The 17,213-nt window shown below is 38.8% G+C and overlaps 1 protein-coding gene across 1 annotated transcript in view; it reads right to left on the reverse strand.

Annotated features, from left to right (window-relative positions):
• Positions 1-17,213, reverse strand: part of NFKB1 (nuclear factor of kappa light polypeptide gene enhancer in B-cells 1) — a 47,671-nt gene that overhangs the window by 17,905 nt on the left and 12,553 nt on the right. The window contains exons 5-10 of the mRNA XM_009080627.1: positions 9,269-9,417; positions 7,582-7,745; positions 6,643-6,801; positions 4,908-5,012; positions 2,941-3,032; positions 2,233-2,371 (exon numbers count right to left, since the gene is read on the reverse strand). Coding sequence (XP_009078875.1) covers positions 2,233-2,371; positions 2,941-3,032; positions 4,908-5,012; positions 6,643-6,801; positions 7,582-7,745; positions 9,269-9,417 — 808 coding nt within the window. The remainder of the gene's footprint in view (positions 1-2,232; positions 2,372-2,940; positions 3,033-4,907; positions 5,013-6,642; positions 6,802-7,581; positions 7,746-9,268; positions 9,418-17,213) is intronic.

Genomic DNA, 17,213 nt, shown 5'->3' on the forward strand with positions numbered 1-17,213 from the left:
CAGTCACGTCAGGTGCCTTGTGGTCAGACTGGGGTGGGACAAGTGCAGAGATGCCTTAAGGGGCTCAGAGGTTCCTTCAGAAGTGTCTTGTGTACGTAAGCCCTGGAAGGCTTAAAATTCTTCTATGTGTAAGCCAAGTCACAAATCAGCACAAATGCCCCAAACCACAGACTTGTTCAGAAAATTTGCCTTTGGGGAATACAAGCACAGGCTCTTCTACTAACCAAATCTACTTCAGAAGTGGATCCTTATCAGAGGGTCAGCAAATCATAAGGCACTTTGAGTTTCAACAGTGCAGAGTACCTGCAGTGCCCTTTGAACTTCCGTTTAAGGGTTTTCTTAAGGGATAGCAAGTGCTGAAATCCATGCTTGCTTGAAATGAACTTAAAATATCATAAAAGCCACTAGAACAAAGACAGCTTATTTTCAGGCAGGACATAATACTGTCAAACCATGCTGAGCTACAGCAGAAAAAAAAAGCCTAAATATTTTATAGTACAAGTACAAAAAAAGACATAGCCCCTCGGAAAGCAAAACACAAAGATTTAGAAGGACTACTCTGATGACTGGAGAAAATGAAAATGTCATGACAAGAACTACAAAAGTAGGGATACAAACATTACATGGGTTGAAATCCACTAGAACTGTTGAGGAAAGAAAATATCATTTGTTTATTAAACCATCTAGTAGTTTTCAACAGCCATATGACAAAAATAATTTCATGCACAGGCACATCAGTCAGGGCAGCAAATAAGACAGCTGAATACACGAAACAGTATATTGAAAAATACACATCCATTATTTCAAGGCATACATGATCTGTAAGTATGTATGCATGCATTGGGCATACTCACACTGATGAGGACAGAAAACTCTAGAGAGCAATCTAGTCAGAGAAGCAAACAAAAAAAATTCACATAGATGTGTGTAAGCTTGTGTGAACAATTGCCACAAGGGGAAAAAAACAGTTCCTAAGTGGCAATTTCATGACTAGGTTGTATAGGGGATCTGAAAATGCACATAAGAATGCTAAATTAATTTTACTTCATTAAGAGACACATAAAAGAGATTTGTTTCAAATCTGGCAACTTTGCTCTACAGTTGTACACTTCACTTTTCAGAATACTTCTGCAAGAGGTCTCTGAAATCATTACCAAGACTAAATTATCTGGAAACTTGGAAGCTTTTGTGAATACATACTCTCTGATATTTTACTGTAACAGGCTTAAAGTAGACTCACTTGGGCATCAAGCACCACCCCTCCCTCTACAGCTGTCCTGAGTCCCTTACACTGACACATGTATTTTAGAGATTTTGCCAGGGAATTGATTTCACCATGGTTCCAAATTATGCACAGAAAACGTTCAAGATTAGAACTTCATACTGTAACCTGCAGGCAGATAAACTGTTAAGCAGAAAGATAGTCTTGATACAATGAAACAACAACTACCCCTTGGGCCTCAAGGCATTTCCATATCATTAACACCGTTGGTATTTAAAGCCATGATTGCTGCTGCCATTCACATCAAACATTTCCAACGCAGGCTTTAAATGGCACAGATCTGCTGGTTAAACTCCTTTTCATTTACAACTTAAGAAGAAGGTCCCATGACAACTATTTTACTTCTGGTAAGCAACTAAAATTTTAACACAGGAGACTGAACCAGGACAAAAAAATGTCTTGGGCTTAATTAACAGGTACAGACAATTGGAAAATTCAAAAACATCTGTGACATTTAGGATGGTAAAAACATACCTTTTCCACCAGACACCAACCAGTCTTTGGTTTAAGGTTTCATCTGCAAGTACTGACAGTAAAATCTTCTCAGATATTATTTTGCAGAAACTCAGAGGCAGAGAGTGCCATCTACCGTATGGACAGGCATGTGTGCATATAGGGAGCTTGCAGGGAGCAAGCTTCGCTCAGAAAATACAGAATTTAATGCCTACCAGTCCAAGAAAGCACCTACAAACCCACTACAAAGCTACCACACTTCATATTGGCCCTGCACAAAACAAAGAGGCAAATACAATATTTTCTAAAATTAACAACTAAAACTAATTCCTCATCCAACAAGTCTTATCTTGTTAAAAACATTCCTAGGCACCCTATAGTTTCTGTTTCCAATACACAGAACAGGTTGAATGATTTACCTTTGATTTCTGGATAGTAGAGGAGTAGGCACCCTATAGTTTCTGATTCCAATACACAGAACAGGTTGAATGACTTACCTTTGATTTCTGGATAGTAGAGGAAAGGCTTTGGTTCACTTGTCTCCAGATCCGATTTCCTACGCAGTTGTACGAATACAGATGCAGGTTTTGTGATATTGACATCTCTGTACTTGGGTGTTTTGAACACAATAGCAAACTGTGAAGGAAACAATGATAAGCATATCTTTCACAGAGCATGGGTTTGGAGAGCTTCGCTTTTATATTTGTCCTGTTTTGCAGGAGTTGGTTCATGGCTTGGGAGGCAAAACGTCGTAGCAAAGGGCTGTTACAACAATAAACTTCCATTTTAGTTTTCAGTTTCACTTCAGCAGTTGAGTCCTAAAACCCTTTGGGAAAGACAGAGCTGCTGCCATGCAAAGTATCACCACATCTCGTGTGTTAGTACCACACTGTTTGTCCCCTCATCACCTAACACCTATTCTGTGCTTTCTCAGTGTGTTCACAGGAGCTATCAGAGCTATTCCAATTTACACTGGTGCATGTTAAAGCAATGGGGCTATCTCCCAATTTCCTCACACTGTATTCTTAACCTGCCTAATGTATATCTTTAAAGAACTGTTAAGTATGTATTATTGCTTGGAACCAACCAAAGAAGAGGTCAGTATGGGATACAGATGCTTTCACATAATTCCCAAAGTATAATATAATCCTATTTTACAGAGATAAGGAAAACATTAACAAGTGACAAGTGCTCTATTTACTTACCTGTCTATGTACATCTGTAGGAGAAAAATCTCCAAAGCCTTCCCACATACCACCATTCTCATCCTCTTCATAGAAACGTATTTGAATATCGTCTGCAAAGGATTAAAAGAAACACTTTTTGGGATGTTTATGCATTTGTTTAACCTTTGGGATGTTTGTGCATTTGATTAACCTTTGGCTAAGTTTATTTCAGATAAAAGTCAACATGGTTACTCTTTGGCTGGATGACAACATTACACAATACATCTATTACCATTTTTTGAAAACAGCAGAAATAACCCATTCTTTACACAATTTTAGGTCAGCCTAATTCTAATGACTTCACTGAAGTTGCTGTTTACTGAGTTGTAAAAAGAGAACTAAGGTTCACTACCTCTTCCTATTCTAGGGCTGTAAAACATTCCAGAGGAGCTTTATTTGGAACAAACTTGTAAGGAGGGGAGAACTTGAAGCGTGTAATGTAGAAACCACCCTCTCTCCTCCAACAGTTTCGGTTCAAAAAACTGTAGCAAAACTTGAAGTGCCACAGTTCAAGTTCTGCTTGCTGCTGGCAAAGTGCCACTTTGGAGCTGCAGCTCAAGAGAGACGCTGAGGGTGTGAGGGAGCAGCACCAGCAGTGATCCTTCAGCTTCCAAGCACAGTACAGGACACAAACATCTCATCTGGCTTCTGCTCCTCTAAACAAATTTCCTTGCATTCTTTTTGTATTGATTTATTTATATTTTTAGGAGATGAATTGCACTAACAAATTCCTTCCCCAGCACTCCTGGTGGGAAAAAAAAAATCAACTAGAAAAAAAGCCTATTCTCTCTTAGGGTGACTGATGCAGGACAGGCTTCTGGAGCAGACAGACTGCTTCCTCTGACACACCACCTGCTAGTCTCTGGGCTGTGAACCACCACTTCCAGTCCTGCTGTCCTGCATGCTCAAGTTCCTTCAGGCAGGAGGTTTCTGAAAGCAGTGAGGTCAGGGGAAACCCCAGTTTGGCTAGGGGAAACCCCACACCTCAGGGCTTCCACTGAGCCTGGCATTTATTTATTTATTTTGGGCACAAGAGTTATGTTTCATCTCAGTCCTTCTCCTGGCAAAGGGTAGATACATTACTGAGGGAAAACAGTTTATTTAAAGTCCCTAAAAGTTCCCAAAGTGCTCTCTCTTTCCTAAGTGATAAAAGGGCATTTACAAGAAAGAGAGATGGAAAAGGACAGCCTGCACTAACAGGAAATGTCAGTGTGATTTTAACAATATGTGCAGTGACTAATTCCAAACAGATGAGAACAGAGCACCCACTCCACCATGCAGTCTATACCAGAGAGTCTCAAGTACTACCTACAGCCCAAAAATGCAAAGGATTTTCCTCACTCCCATTTTTTTATTTCTAGTTTAGCCCAAATACAAGTAACAACATTAACCATTATCTTCCTATACAAAAACAAAGCATCCAACTCCACACTGCCAAATTTTGACACATTCATAGCCATGAGCAGAGATTGAAAATTAACCCCTGAAAAGTATCTGTTTACACTGAGTAATCTCTAGCATTAGCATTGCCATAAAAATGAAGTTTCTAGCAGCAGTGCTGAATACACTCAGTTCCCATCTGTGGTTAACAGAGAATGCTCATACTCTTTATAATAAATCAGAGACTTTAGAATAATTGAGAGCAGGTGTTAGTTAATGTACTCAAACATCACCCAGGACCCACCACCACCAAAATAAATCCAGAACACAGGCACGGACAGAAATTTGAGAATAAAGATGATCACATGGTCTCTGTGGAAGCAACACGAGCTGAATTTGCTTTGCAACTGACTATTTTGGTTTATTACATTTCTGGACTGCTGGCCTGACTTCCAGAAAATCAGTGCTTACAAATCCTGCTGCACTATCAGAGTGGCAGCACAGCAGGCTACATTTGCACTCCAGATGAACACCCTGGTGTGCCCTACAATACTCAGGACTCTTACCTTTTTGAACCTTGTCACAGAGAAGGTAAATCTCTTCCCCACCTGTCACACACCCTGCTGTTCTGTCCATTCTTACAATTTTTAAGTTGGAGGCATTTGGAGCTTCTATTTAAAGGGAAGATTAAAAAAAATGGTTACCTTCATAACAGTTTTACATTTTTTAAAGAAAAAAAAAACCCAACCACAACACACAGAAATGCAATGGAATGACAAACTTCCAATACAACCTACCTAAATTTGCCCATGTTTTTTTAAACATGAATAAATCAATAGGTTTTCATCTGAAAGGCATAATCTTGTATCCTCTAAGCTTTGACTGAACTGTGAACTAAAAAATAAGTCCCTGGCAATTCCAGCACTACTACTCCACTAGCAAAGTAGCACACCAGTGGACTGCATCCAGCATCATGTACTAGTACTAATTTTATGACAAGATAACACTTTTTTTTCCTGCTTTCTGACAGTGTGATGCTCTTGAGAGCAGTTCCCTGTATATAGTGCTTTGCTTCACACCCTGGCTTACTTGAAAGCATTGTCAGCTTTTGGTCAGCATACTGAACAGTGATAAAACAAGCTCACCTCCAAGAGAGGCAACAACAGACAACTACTGGTCCTCAAGGCAGAACTGTTATCTGATGAGTAAAAGCAGCTGAGATAGACAATTATGCTACCACAAGATATGTCTGTTCTGCAAAATAGGCTTGAATAGTGCCAATGAAGAGAATTATTTAAAAAAAACAACCTCAAACCCCAAAGAGGATTATTTAAAAAAAACAACCTCAAACCCAAGAAAAATCTCCTGAAAATAACCACCAAGAATTCACCTTGGGAGACCAGAAAAGTTACTGACACCTGTGTAGCAACTTACAACAGCAGAAGCATGCATACAAAATTTCCCCTTTATTTGTCTCCTTAGCTTAAGTCAGAATTTTTGATGCCACTATATTTCTCAATAGCAAGGAATAGACTATAGTAGAATAGTTGCAGTTAAAACCTTTCCATCTAGACTTTGTCCTTGATAATGACTCTTGCACAAAGGAAAAAAAGGTACTTTTTCTGTGTCATTACAGAATGACTATGAGGAGCATGGCAATCCACAGCCTCAGGGAGGAAGTCAGGCAGCAGAAAGGGTTCAGGTAAGAGGAGTCAGTATGATCGAAAAGCACAAGGGAAAACATGAAGTGAAAAGATTCACTTAGAAAAAAGACAAATAGAGGGATGTAACAGAAGTATAAGAAGTACTGATTATCTAAAGGAAATGGATTGAAAACACTGGTTGTGTTAGTCTCTCAAAACAAGGACCGGCAGATGGTCAGCAAAACTGAAGGGTGTCAAATTCTCAACAAAGATTGAAGAAAAGTAATTTTTTCATCATATCTTGTGTGACAAGGCTTTGCCACAGAAAGCAACCACAAAATTCAGGTCCCTCTTGTGAATATAATAAGAATTCACAAAATCCTCATAATAAAAGTGGCAGGATTAAACATGTTAACAGCAAAATAAAATCTTCTTCTATGGCTTACATCACCATCTATTAAAAACCAGAATGATATCAGAGGTACTTGGACAGACATGGGGCTAATTATCTATGGGCTACTTAATTGTTATGGATTACATACCAGGCAAGCAGCTGGGCTAGAGCAGTCTACGCATAGCAATATCTCCCCAACATTTTTGTATGTACAAAAGCTTGCCCTTTGTTAAAAAAAAAGCAATTAAAGCCAAATATACTTACTGCTGTCATATATTGCATCTGATATAACAGGATCAAGTTTCCGTGTGAAACTGCCATTGCTGTCAGGGAGAAAGGCTGTGAACATTAGCCTCACCACGCTGAGATCCATCTCTTTAGTCTGCTGTACTGCTGCCTGGTGAATAATCTCCCTCTCTCGCTCTGGAACGGGTAAGGAGGCAGAGGAATTAACACAAGGGGTAGGGGGCTCGTAATGAAACGGAGAGAACAAACATAACTATCCAAAGACATCAATAGTGAGGAAATGTTTTCTTTTACATTTAGTATCCAGCAGGCTCTCTCTTTTTAAGCAGAGAGGAGCAGCTATTCAAAATTTTACTGCATTCGTTCTGTAGTTTGTGCATCAGATCTTATATAAGATAAGGGATATCATTAAGGGACAGCCAGAAAATTACTATTTGCTGCTCTCAATTTATAAAGGTTGCAAAAAGGACAAAGGGCACCACATCTGAGTTCCTGGCATTAAGTGCCATAGAAAGAAGGCTGATCCCTCTATACAGTACCTGAAACCAACACAGACCACAGGTTTTACAGGGATATGGGTGAAATGCAGCTGAATGAAACAGTGTACTCAAAAGGAGGTCCCTAAGTTACTTAAGGATTTCATGGTTTGCTGCAGTAATGCAAAATGACTCTATTTAACAGTTTATTAAACAGCATAAAAGCAAAGGAATATAGGTGCAGAGGTGGGTACAGGCAGCTATGAGAGGAAGTTGCTGCATTCTCATGTGTGTCTTGACAGCAAAGACTTTCTTTCATGTTCCCCAAAACACAGCAACAACACACCACCTCTTAAAGCACATAGCCACATAGGCTGTTTTCCTACCCAAGGCCTTGTTCTGGCTAAAAATTTGTGTTTTCAGAAGCTCAACCTGTTTTTAGTAAAAGACCAATCAAAACCAAGCCATCATTTCAACATACCAGTGAGCTGTCTGTCTCCACATCCTTCTGCCTGCAGGTAGCCCAGCTCAGGATGCACCAGGAGTCCTGGGTTGTATCCCTTCTTGCAAGCATCTATCATGCGTGTTTCCAGAGTCTCAAACACTTTCTTCTTTGTGACGTGAAGGATGCCAAGATTTGCAAACCTGCGGAATTTTGATCGAGGTATTTTCTTAATGCTTTATGCCAAACCTGCAGCAGGCAGTGTTCCTCTTACTAGAGACAGCTGCACAACTGAAGTCAGCAGAAGGACTCTATAAGACTGACTTAGGCACTATTACTTCTTAAGGGCAAATTTTCCATCAAGAAAAATTCAGCCAAGTTTACAAAACATGTAAAATTTGCACCATTACATGGTAGCAATCATATGGGTGCACAGGATTCTCCCATGGCATAAGTGAGCAATCTGTCACGTTTGAGATTTACACTGTGAAAGCAACTTACAAAACACTGGGAAATCTGGTTGTCACACTTTGTTTGCTCTGTCTTGGTAATTATATTAATATGTCGTTCTCTGTGTCTGTTAAGCAGAGCAGCTGCTCAGAATAAGCTTCATCTGTTCAAAATGGTTTGGAGAGCAAGCTAAGAACAGCACAATATTTTCCAAAGAAATGTTTTAAGCAAGGCTCTGGTCATCCAGCAAGACACTTCAGGTATCTATTTGAACAAAAACTTCCGAATATAAGATTTGCTTTTGTAAAAATCAACCTGGCACATTTAAAAATCAATTAGATCTGGAAGTAAAAAAAACAAGACAATAACTCAATTTTCATGTGGGTCAAGTGAGGATACGAAAGCTGTTTCTAAACATCTGATGAAAAACAAGACAGGTTAGAAAATGAGCCAAACTTTTCAAGATGAAAAGGAGCATTTGAAATAAAGCTATTTAAATTGTTGTGCTTAGTAAAGTCAGTGCACTGGGCTTGGACATCAAAAGTTACAGTTTAAAAGAATCTTTCTCCCAACCTTCTCAGCTTTTTAAACTTCATCTTCTTCACCAACAAAGACATTCTTGAGATCACAGAACTAAAACTCACAGCCAGCATGAAACCTGATCTAAGCCTGAAAACAGAGTCAGGAGTCTCAGCTGCATTTACTGATATAAACAATTATTCTTTTAAATTAAACAAGAACAGACCAACTACAATTTCACTACAATCTTACTGCTTTAAACTTTAAGAGTTTGACTCATTTAGTTTTTTCATGTTTATACGTGCCGTGCATTAATTTCAAATTTACTAATCCTACTTTCTTAATGCTTTTCTCCTCATTATATTCCTATTGGCAGATTACAGCAACAGTATAAAATCGATCAAAATGGTACCAAAAGGGTTTTCTTGGTAATTTTAGTCCCTTCTTTGATCAAAACTACTTATGTGTTAAAGACTGGATTTACAATACAAATTTGGACTGCACACCAAGAGATGCACACTCTACAAATTCTAAGTGAAAATTGTTTACTTAAACCTATTTAGCTTGCGCAGGACAAATTTTACAAAGGTAAACAGAAACCCCATTAATTTTTCTATTTAAGATAAAAACAAAACACCAATCAGAGTGTGAAAACTAGTACTTCACGTAGCTGCCTTAGTAGTATTTCTGCATTGCTTCTTACAGTGTTGATCCTCTCCCCCATAGCTCAGGTCCACAAATGAGTTGACAGACTTACCCTACAACCATATCTTTAGGTCCTGCATTAACTGTGCACACTCCATCTTCACAAAATTTACCCACCAAGCTGTGAGCATGTAAGTGGACATATTTCCCATTAGTTACTAACTGGACGATGACTTTTGCAGGTCCAACATAATTGCAGATCTGTAAATAAATACAATATGGGAAAGTTTGCTTGATATTTTTTTTTGTTTAAATGGAACAAGTAATGATTCCAGTTGAGTATTTTCTGTCAGCTAAGTACAATCAAACTTACACAGGAGAAATGTGTATGCATTTTCTCATGAAATACAAATGGAAAACTAACTGCACTAGACCACCACAAAAAAGAGCCAACAGTTTACTTGGTAATTAAACTTGACATACAAATGGCAGAAGTAGTGACCAAAAAAGCTAAAGAAAAGCATCTTCTGTTTCCTAAATCATCAATCTCGGTTTTACATTCTGGCCATTTATCCACACTGCTCTCCCTAAATTTCAATCAGTACCTTGAATTCACAATAAACATTGTTACCCATTAAGAAGCAAACGGGAAATGTGTATTAACTGAAAACATTGCCTTGTTTTGCCCAATTTGAAAACACTTCAGTTGTTTTTAAACGTTATGATTGTTTTAAAACATTTTGGCCTGATTACAATGACTCTTCAGGCAGAGATTTTAAAGTGAATGAATTCAATATTCATAGGTATTGTTAGCTCAATATGCTACATCAATGCATGTTACCCAGTCCAGTAAATACCTCCCTTAAGTGTACATTTATGTTAAATTCCCACCTAAGGTTTTGCATGACTAGAACTACAACAAACTGTGCCTTAGTACAGTCAGCTCTGGAAGACCACAAAACCTTTTTCCCCTGCCATAGTTTCTAATCACCATACATTTTTTAATAACTTTTTAAAATTGATATCAAGCAATACTTCAAAAACATACCTAAAATTACTAACATACTGTATCGGTAAGTTATTTGCTTTACATATGTTATTTAGAACTTTATTTTCTGCCCTCATGAGTAATATTCCAAGTCAGTTATGGGTTACACACCATTTTCAAATTGTGCTAAACATAAAATTACCCCTCTTGTAAAAAAGCAAATATTACCTTCCCTTGCAATTCACTTAATTAACCCTTTTATCAATGTTGGGCTTTTCCCCCCTCCTCCTCTAATTTTTCTTCTAACTTGCCTTGGGCAAGGTTCTTTGTATTACAGCAGCTTATAGATCTAATCAACCAAGGTATTAAAGGATCATGATAAACATTAAAGTGATGAAGAAGTGATGAATTGAATATTTAAGGTTACATTGTTGATAAAATGCTGATAACAAGGGATTGCCTCGATTTCACCACATTACTGAGTCTTGCTAGCTTCCTTCACTCCAGTTAACCCCTCTCTTGAACCCATTCCATCACAGCTGAAACACTTTGCATACATACAATGCATGCCCTCCCTGCCTTATTTACTGCTGAATGCAAAAGAAAAAATCCCAACTATGAAAATGTGGTTCCAGGAGGAGCAGGTGTGCAGAAACCCTCTCACGACTCGCTGCCTGCTACTTAACTGCATAATACTGTACTACTGTGCATTTTACAAGTGGCAGTTTCTAAAATACAAGACATGGGGTAGTCCTGCTTCCCTCCTGTTTCCGAATTGTCATCTCTCCCGGACTGAAACAATAGAGAGATACAGAATAATCACTGCTGTGCTATTTCTGTCACTTATCAGCAGTGAGAAAAATCCTGTGTAACTTTCACGATGTCATCTGAAAAGAAAAACGATTACATTTGGTGCTACTTGTCACCACCACTGCTACAATTAACTTTTCAAAAAGGTGGCTTTAAAAAAATTATTTTCATTTTAGCCCTCACTAAACAAGCCTTAAAAAGCTCCCATCTAAAGCACTATATTCATTATGAGTAACAACGCATGTTCTAGCATCAAATCAGAAAAGTTCAGGACAATCCTTCATCAGCTGTAGAAACCACAGTGAAACTGGAGGTAGGACTGGTGCACGTCAAGGACTTTCCAGCCCCTGAAAGCAGAACACAGAACAGCAGCACTAACCAGATTGCAATCTCCCACTGTTACTCAGTCTAAAGCACTATATTCATTATGAGTAACAACGCATGTTCTAGCATCAAATCAGAAAAGTTCAGGACAATCCTTCATCAGCTGTAGAAACCACAGTGAAACTGGAGGTAGGACTGGTGCACGTCAAGGACTTTCCAGCCCCTGAAAGCAGAACACAGAACAGCAGCACTAACCAGATTGCAATCTCCCACTGTTACTCAGCTCAGCATGATCTTTGTGGTCCCTCTCTCAGGGGAAAAACAAAAGCGTTCTTAAAACGTAACACCTTATGTAGGTCATAAGGCAAGAAAGGACTATTTTTGTCATCCAGTCTGATGTCCTATGCTGCAAAGGCTACACAATGTCCCTGAACTGTCTTCTGACTGTATTTCTTATAGACAGACTTTTCTACTTGATTTTGAGACATCCAGGGTATCTTGGTGCCCAGCAAAATAGTCTGAGTGGTTAAATATCCTTATATATCATAAATTAAGTCTGAAATAATTTCTCGGTGTCTTTGAATCATGCCACAATCACCAAATAACTTAAAATTCATTCTGGCACTACTATACAAGTAGCTATCACCTTTTATGTAAAAAACCCCCACTCTCAAAGGCATTAAAAGGTAGATGGTATGTAACAATGCTAAATATCTGTAGAGACCTAGGGATTACAGCATTGACACAAAAACATATACTCAGCATGAGAGGGAGATACCATGTGGGTGCTGTACAGCTCAAAATCAGAATTGTGATTAAAAAAAAAGCTATTGAACTTCAGATTAAAGATGAAGCGAAAAAAGAAAATAAGGAGTTCCTGGGAAGAGTATAGCTGTAATACTTGATTACATCCTGTACTGAAGCAGCATTCAACTGATCTGATAAAAATTAAAGTGCTGCGGGCTCACATTTGTCTGCTGCTTCTGTTTGAGAGATTTGTCTGAAAGATTAAAAGGACCCTGTGAACTTGAGTCAATTTCAGAACAAAAGTTTAAAGCTTTTTCAGTTATTTCACATCCTCCTGCAATCCAGACCCCAGCCAATTTTTATCGTTTTTCAAAAACTTTGTTTTCTTACTTTGAAGATATTTTCCCAGTTATTCTTATAAGCAAGAAGTGAAACCAACCAGTCAACAACAGAAAGCAAATTATGGAAAAGACCATGTCAAACCTACAAAAGCAGCAACTAAAACTACACATATTTCTAATTACTATAGCAACTACAGCCCCAACTCTGCCTAATCTTCAGAGTGTGACTAGTGCTGCCCTCAAGACACATGTAAAGAAGTGTTCCACAGCTGAGGCATCACTCACTCTTCACCAACAGTCTGTTCTCACAGAGCAGCATTGATTTCTTTCCAGTGGCTGATTAAGACAAAATATTTCAGATGTGGAACAAATCGTGTAGTCAACGGATTACTTACTTAGATGCTTAAGAAAACAAATCATGTAGTCAATGGATTACTTACTTAGATGCTTAAGAAAAAGCAACATAAAGTAATTTAAACCAAGAGGAACTGAATGTGACGACACTCTGATGACAAAAATATGGAGCTAGGTGCTGTGCATTAGGAGCCCAACTAAAGAGACTTGCTGCCCTCATTTCTGTCAAATCAACTGTACCAGTAAAAAGCACAAATTTAGCTTTGGCTGAATTTGATTTAGTACAGACTTTTAAGAGGGGCAGATTTATAACAAAGTCTACTCATTCTTGTCCTATGTTTATTCCTTAATTCTGCGGTTAAATGACTTTTTAACTTGTAATCAGCAATCACTGGACAATTTAATTCCTTGTTGGGGGAAGGCATATATGCTGCTCCTTTTGTCACCAAGACAGCCCCAGGCCATGACTGGATGGGCAATTCTCCTGTCAGTATGCTTGGGTTCAGGGTTGCCTAACTGGTATGCAGCTTCAATTCACAAGCTGTTTGCTGCCCAAATTCTTCAGCAGAAAGATGCTGCTCTTCAGTTGGGCACAGCTCTGAGCCATTGGTTACTCCATGGCCAGGCTGGAGCTGACTTACATCCAGCTCATAGAGAAACAGCAACTAGAGACTGCAGCCACCCAGGGAGATCTGCCTCCAAGGAGATGAAAATTCAGGACATTTCCTTCACTCCACTATTTTCAGCAAATTCTTTTCACATCTAAAACTGGATCAAGCACTTGAGTGTAAAAGATGAATATGCCCATACTAACAGCAGTACGCAAGATTAGGACATGGTAAACACGTAGGAAGGCCACTGGAAACATTCTGTGCAAGTTTTCTCACATCTTTTCAAATACATAAAACCCAAGCAAATTATAACTAAAAAGATCAGATAGTTAAGTAAGCTGGTGATGATATCAGACAACCAGTTTTATTCTTTCTTCTTATACTACTGATTTTTTTTTCCCTAGACAAAGAGCTAATGATGAATAAGAAGTTCAGAAGCTTTGATTTTAACTGTTTTAGATAGTAAAATTCTCCAGTGTTGTGTTACACTGAGTGGATGAAACTGAAATTTAAATGAAGAATTTTAGGTAGATTGCTACTTCCTCTTAAAATGTAACTTCGTTATAACATATTCATTATCTACAACTTCCCTGCTCTCCATAATGACATGCAAATTTATATAGAATCCTCTGAAAATATAAGATATTTTCTACATTTACATTATTGTTAGCAAAGACAGGGCTAAACAAAGGAATATAATTCCATAAGCCACAAAGATTAATCCCTTTTTTCACGTTCTAGAAAAATACTACTGTTATCTAGACTCATTTGTCAGGACTTTGCTATAAAATGAGACTGTTTATATCAATTCCACCTTGCTGGCTAGTGCAGATTAAAGTGTAAAGACTGGCATTGCAGAACTGCTACATTAACTCCTGACCTACACCACCTCCTAATATACTATACAGGAAGTGGTTAAATACATAATTGACTACAGAACAACCTGTTTAGAGACATAGGAAAGCCTTCAACACTCCAGCCTTTACATGGAAGATACATCTCGATGTGTTCTGGCTAGCTAAAAGTTAGTGACCATGCAGAGAGGAAAAAAAGAAAAAAGGCTGAACTGTAACAGTCCACATTATGCAAAGAGGTCGTATCACATGTGTGTTCTTTTGGCCTCCAATCCATATTCCTATGAAAGGGAATAGGAAGACTGCAATGCTTATTTGTACACGGAAGGCATCTAATTTCAGGACATCCCGTGGTAGCTGCTGGTAAATTATATCAGCTTCCTGTGCAGAGCTGGCCAAGCAGAAAGCAGACCACACCATGGCCAAAGTTTAAAAGATCTGTCACAAAACCTCCTTTTTTACTGTATACCCAAAGCTCATGCTACTGTCCTTTCACTGCATGTGATCAGTTAATGGAGGTTTCATGGTTAAAGCATTGGCATGAGAGTAAAAAACAAAAAAACCCTAACAAAACCTCAAACAAACAAAAACCCCAAAACAAAACACACACACACACACACACACACACACACACACAAAATCAAAACACCAAAAACCCGAACACAACAGAAACAAATCTTCCATTGTACTCCCCTCAGTGAAGGTGAGCACCCTCTGACAAGACACAGAAGAGACTTACAGGAAAAGGTGTGAAACACTTCTCTCTTTACTGGCACAACTTGAATCAAGAACAGGCACTAACAAGCAATGGCCTTAAGGAATTTACTTGTGTTCCCATGCCAGCCTCTCCCAGCAGGTGTTGCCATGTGGGGATTTGTACTAGAAAAAACCCAGATACACAAAACAGGATGGGAGGGAGGGGAAAGGAGATGCATGTGTGCATGTATGTAAGCTTTAGATGAAATTAAAATCTGATGATCAATGAAATCAGGTTTGATAGAAAGCCAAAGAACATTTTGCTTTCTAGTTTACTCAAGCAGAAATTCCATTTCCTGTCTAAATCCTCACTGCTTATCTCCTTGTCATACTATTGTGTGATCGATCACACCTTTATAAAGTATCACTTGTATTATTATCAATACAGCTTGGATTGGATTGCAAAGATCTGGCTCAACTGAAGTAAATTATTTTATACCTGAATATACCAGTGAAATTTCATGCATTGTATCATCATTACTGTCAAAACAGAAAAGAGAAAAGCAAGTAAATCCTTCATCCGGGCTAGTAATTTTTGATAGGAGTTTTGCAAGGCTATATGAAATCAGCTTCCCAGATTCTCAATTTGCAAGACTAACATCCTAGGCTACCTCAGCCAATGCTGATTGTTTTCCATTGAGTCATGCTTATACTGATTCATTATGGACATGCAACTGTTCCAAACTCCAGCCTTTCCCAAGAACTGCAAATGAACTACACTCATACTGCGGAGAAAGCTGTGGAACACACCACTGCTTGCCACTCTTCCCTCTCTTTCTTTCCCCATAAAGCAGTAGGAAAACCCACGAGAATTAAAACACATTAAGAAATAACACCAGAATTAGAATACGTTAACACGAGACAATCTGTAGTGCAACAGTTCAAAGATGTAATGCAATAAGACCAAGTTAAAGTTAAAAACTTTTAAGTTCAAAAAAGGCTGAAAAGACACAGTCTACCTTTTCCCAACTTCCAGGGGAAAAGAATTTGCTGCAAGTTCAAAAAAAGGCTGAAAAGACACAGTCTATCTTTTCCCAGCTTCCAGGGGAAAAGAATTTGCTGCAAGAACCATAGGCAAATACAGTTCTCCAATCCCACAATGCTTAGTCACTCCTCCAATCTTCATATTGTACTTTCACAGAACATTTCTTTGATTAACTTATTTGAATTTTGTCAGGGGAAAACCAACCAACCAAAAAAAAAAAAAGGCTGAAAAGACACAGTCTATCTTTTCCCAGCTTCCAGGGGAAAAGAATTTGCTGCAAGAACCATAGGCAAATACAGTTCTCCAATCCCACAATGCTTAGTCACTCCTCCAATCTTCATATTGTACTTTCACAGAACATTTCTTTGATTAACTTATTTGAATTTTGTCAGGGGAAAACCAACCAACCAAAAAAAAAAAAGTTCAGCGAACACCGGAAGGTAACACTGTCCCTAATAAAATGAGAAGTTTTACGCTGATTCAGCGAACACCTGAAGGTAACACTGTCCCTAATAAAATGAGAAGTTTTACGCTGACTTTAAAGGAATTAAGCTCTTAAGAATGGAGTATCCTAGACATATTGAATAAGGAGTAACACGAGCAGAAAAAGAAGGAAAACTTAGAATCATCAAGGTTGGAAGAGATCTTTAAGATCATCAAGTTCAACCATCAACTTTGCACTACCACTATAACCCCTAAACCATATTACCCAGTGCCAGATCCAGACACCTCTTAAATGCCACCAAGGATGGTGACTCTGCCACCTCCCTGGGCAACCTATTCCAAAGCCTGACCACCTGCGAAAATTTGTTTTTTCTAACATCTAATCTGAATCTGCCCTTTCTCAGCTCATGACTGTTCCTGCTAGTCTTCTCACTGCAGGCATGGCAGAAGAGACCATCCCCTGCCTCTCTACAACGCCCTTTCAGGTAGGTGGAGAGGGTGATGAGGTCACCCCTGAGCCACCTCTTCTCAAGGCTAAACAAAGCCAATTCCTCAGTTCTTCCTCACACGACCGTGTTTTCTAGACCTTTTACAAGCCACGTTGCCCTTTGCTGGACTCACTCCAGCGCCTCAATGTCCTTTTTAAATTGTGGGGCCCAAAACTGAACACAGCACTCGAGGTGTGGCCTCATCAGAGCCAAGTACAGAGGGATGATCACTTCCCTAGTCCAGCTGGACACACTATTCTTGATACAGGCCAAGATGCCATTGGCCTCCTTGGCCACCTGGGCATACCTTTGGCTCATATTGTGCTGTTATCAACTAGCACTCCCAAATCCCTTT

Source organism: Acanthisitta chloris, unplaced genomic scaffold (assembly GCF_000695815.1).
Source record: "Acanthisitta chloris isolate BGI_N310 unplaced genomic scaffold, ASM69581v1 scaffold270, whole genome shotgun sequence".
Taxonomy (NCBI): domain Eukaryota; kingdom Metazoa; phylum Chordata; class Aves; order Passeriformes; family Acanthisittidae; genus Acanthisitta; species Acanthisitta chloris.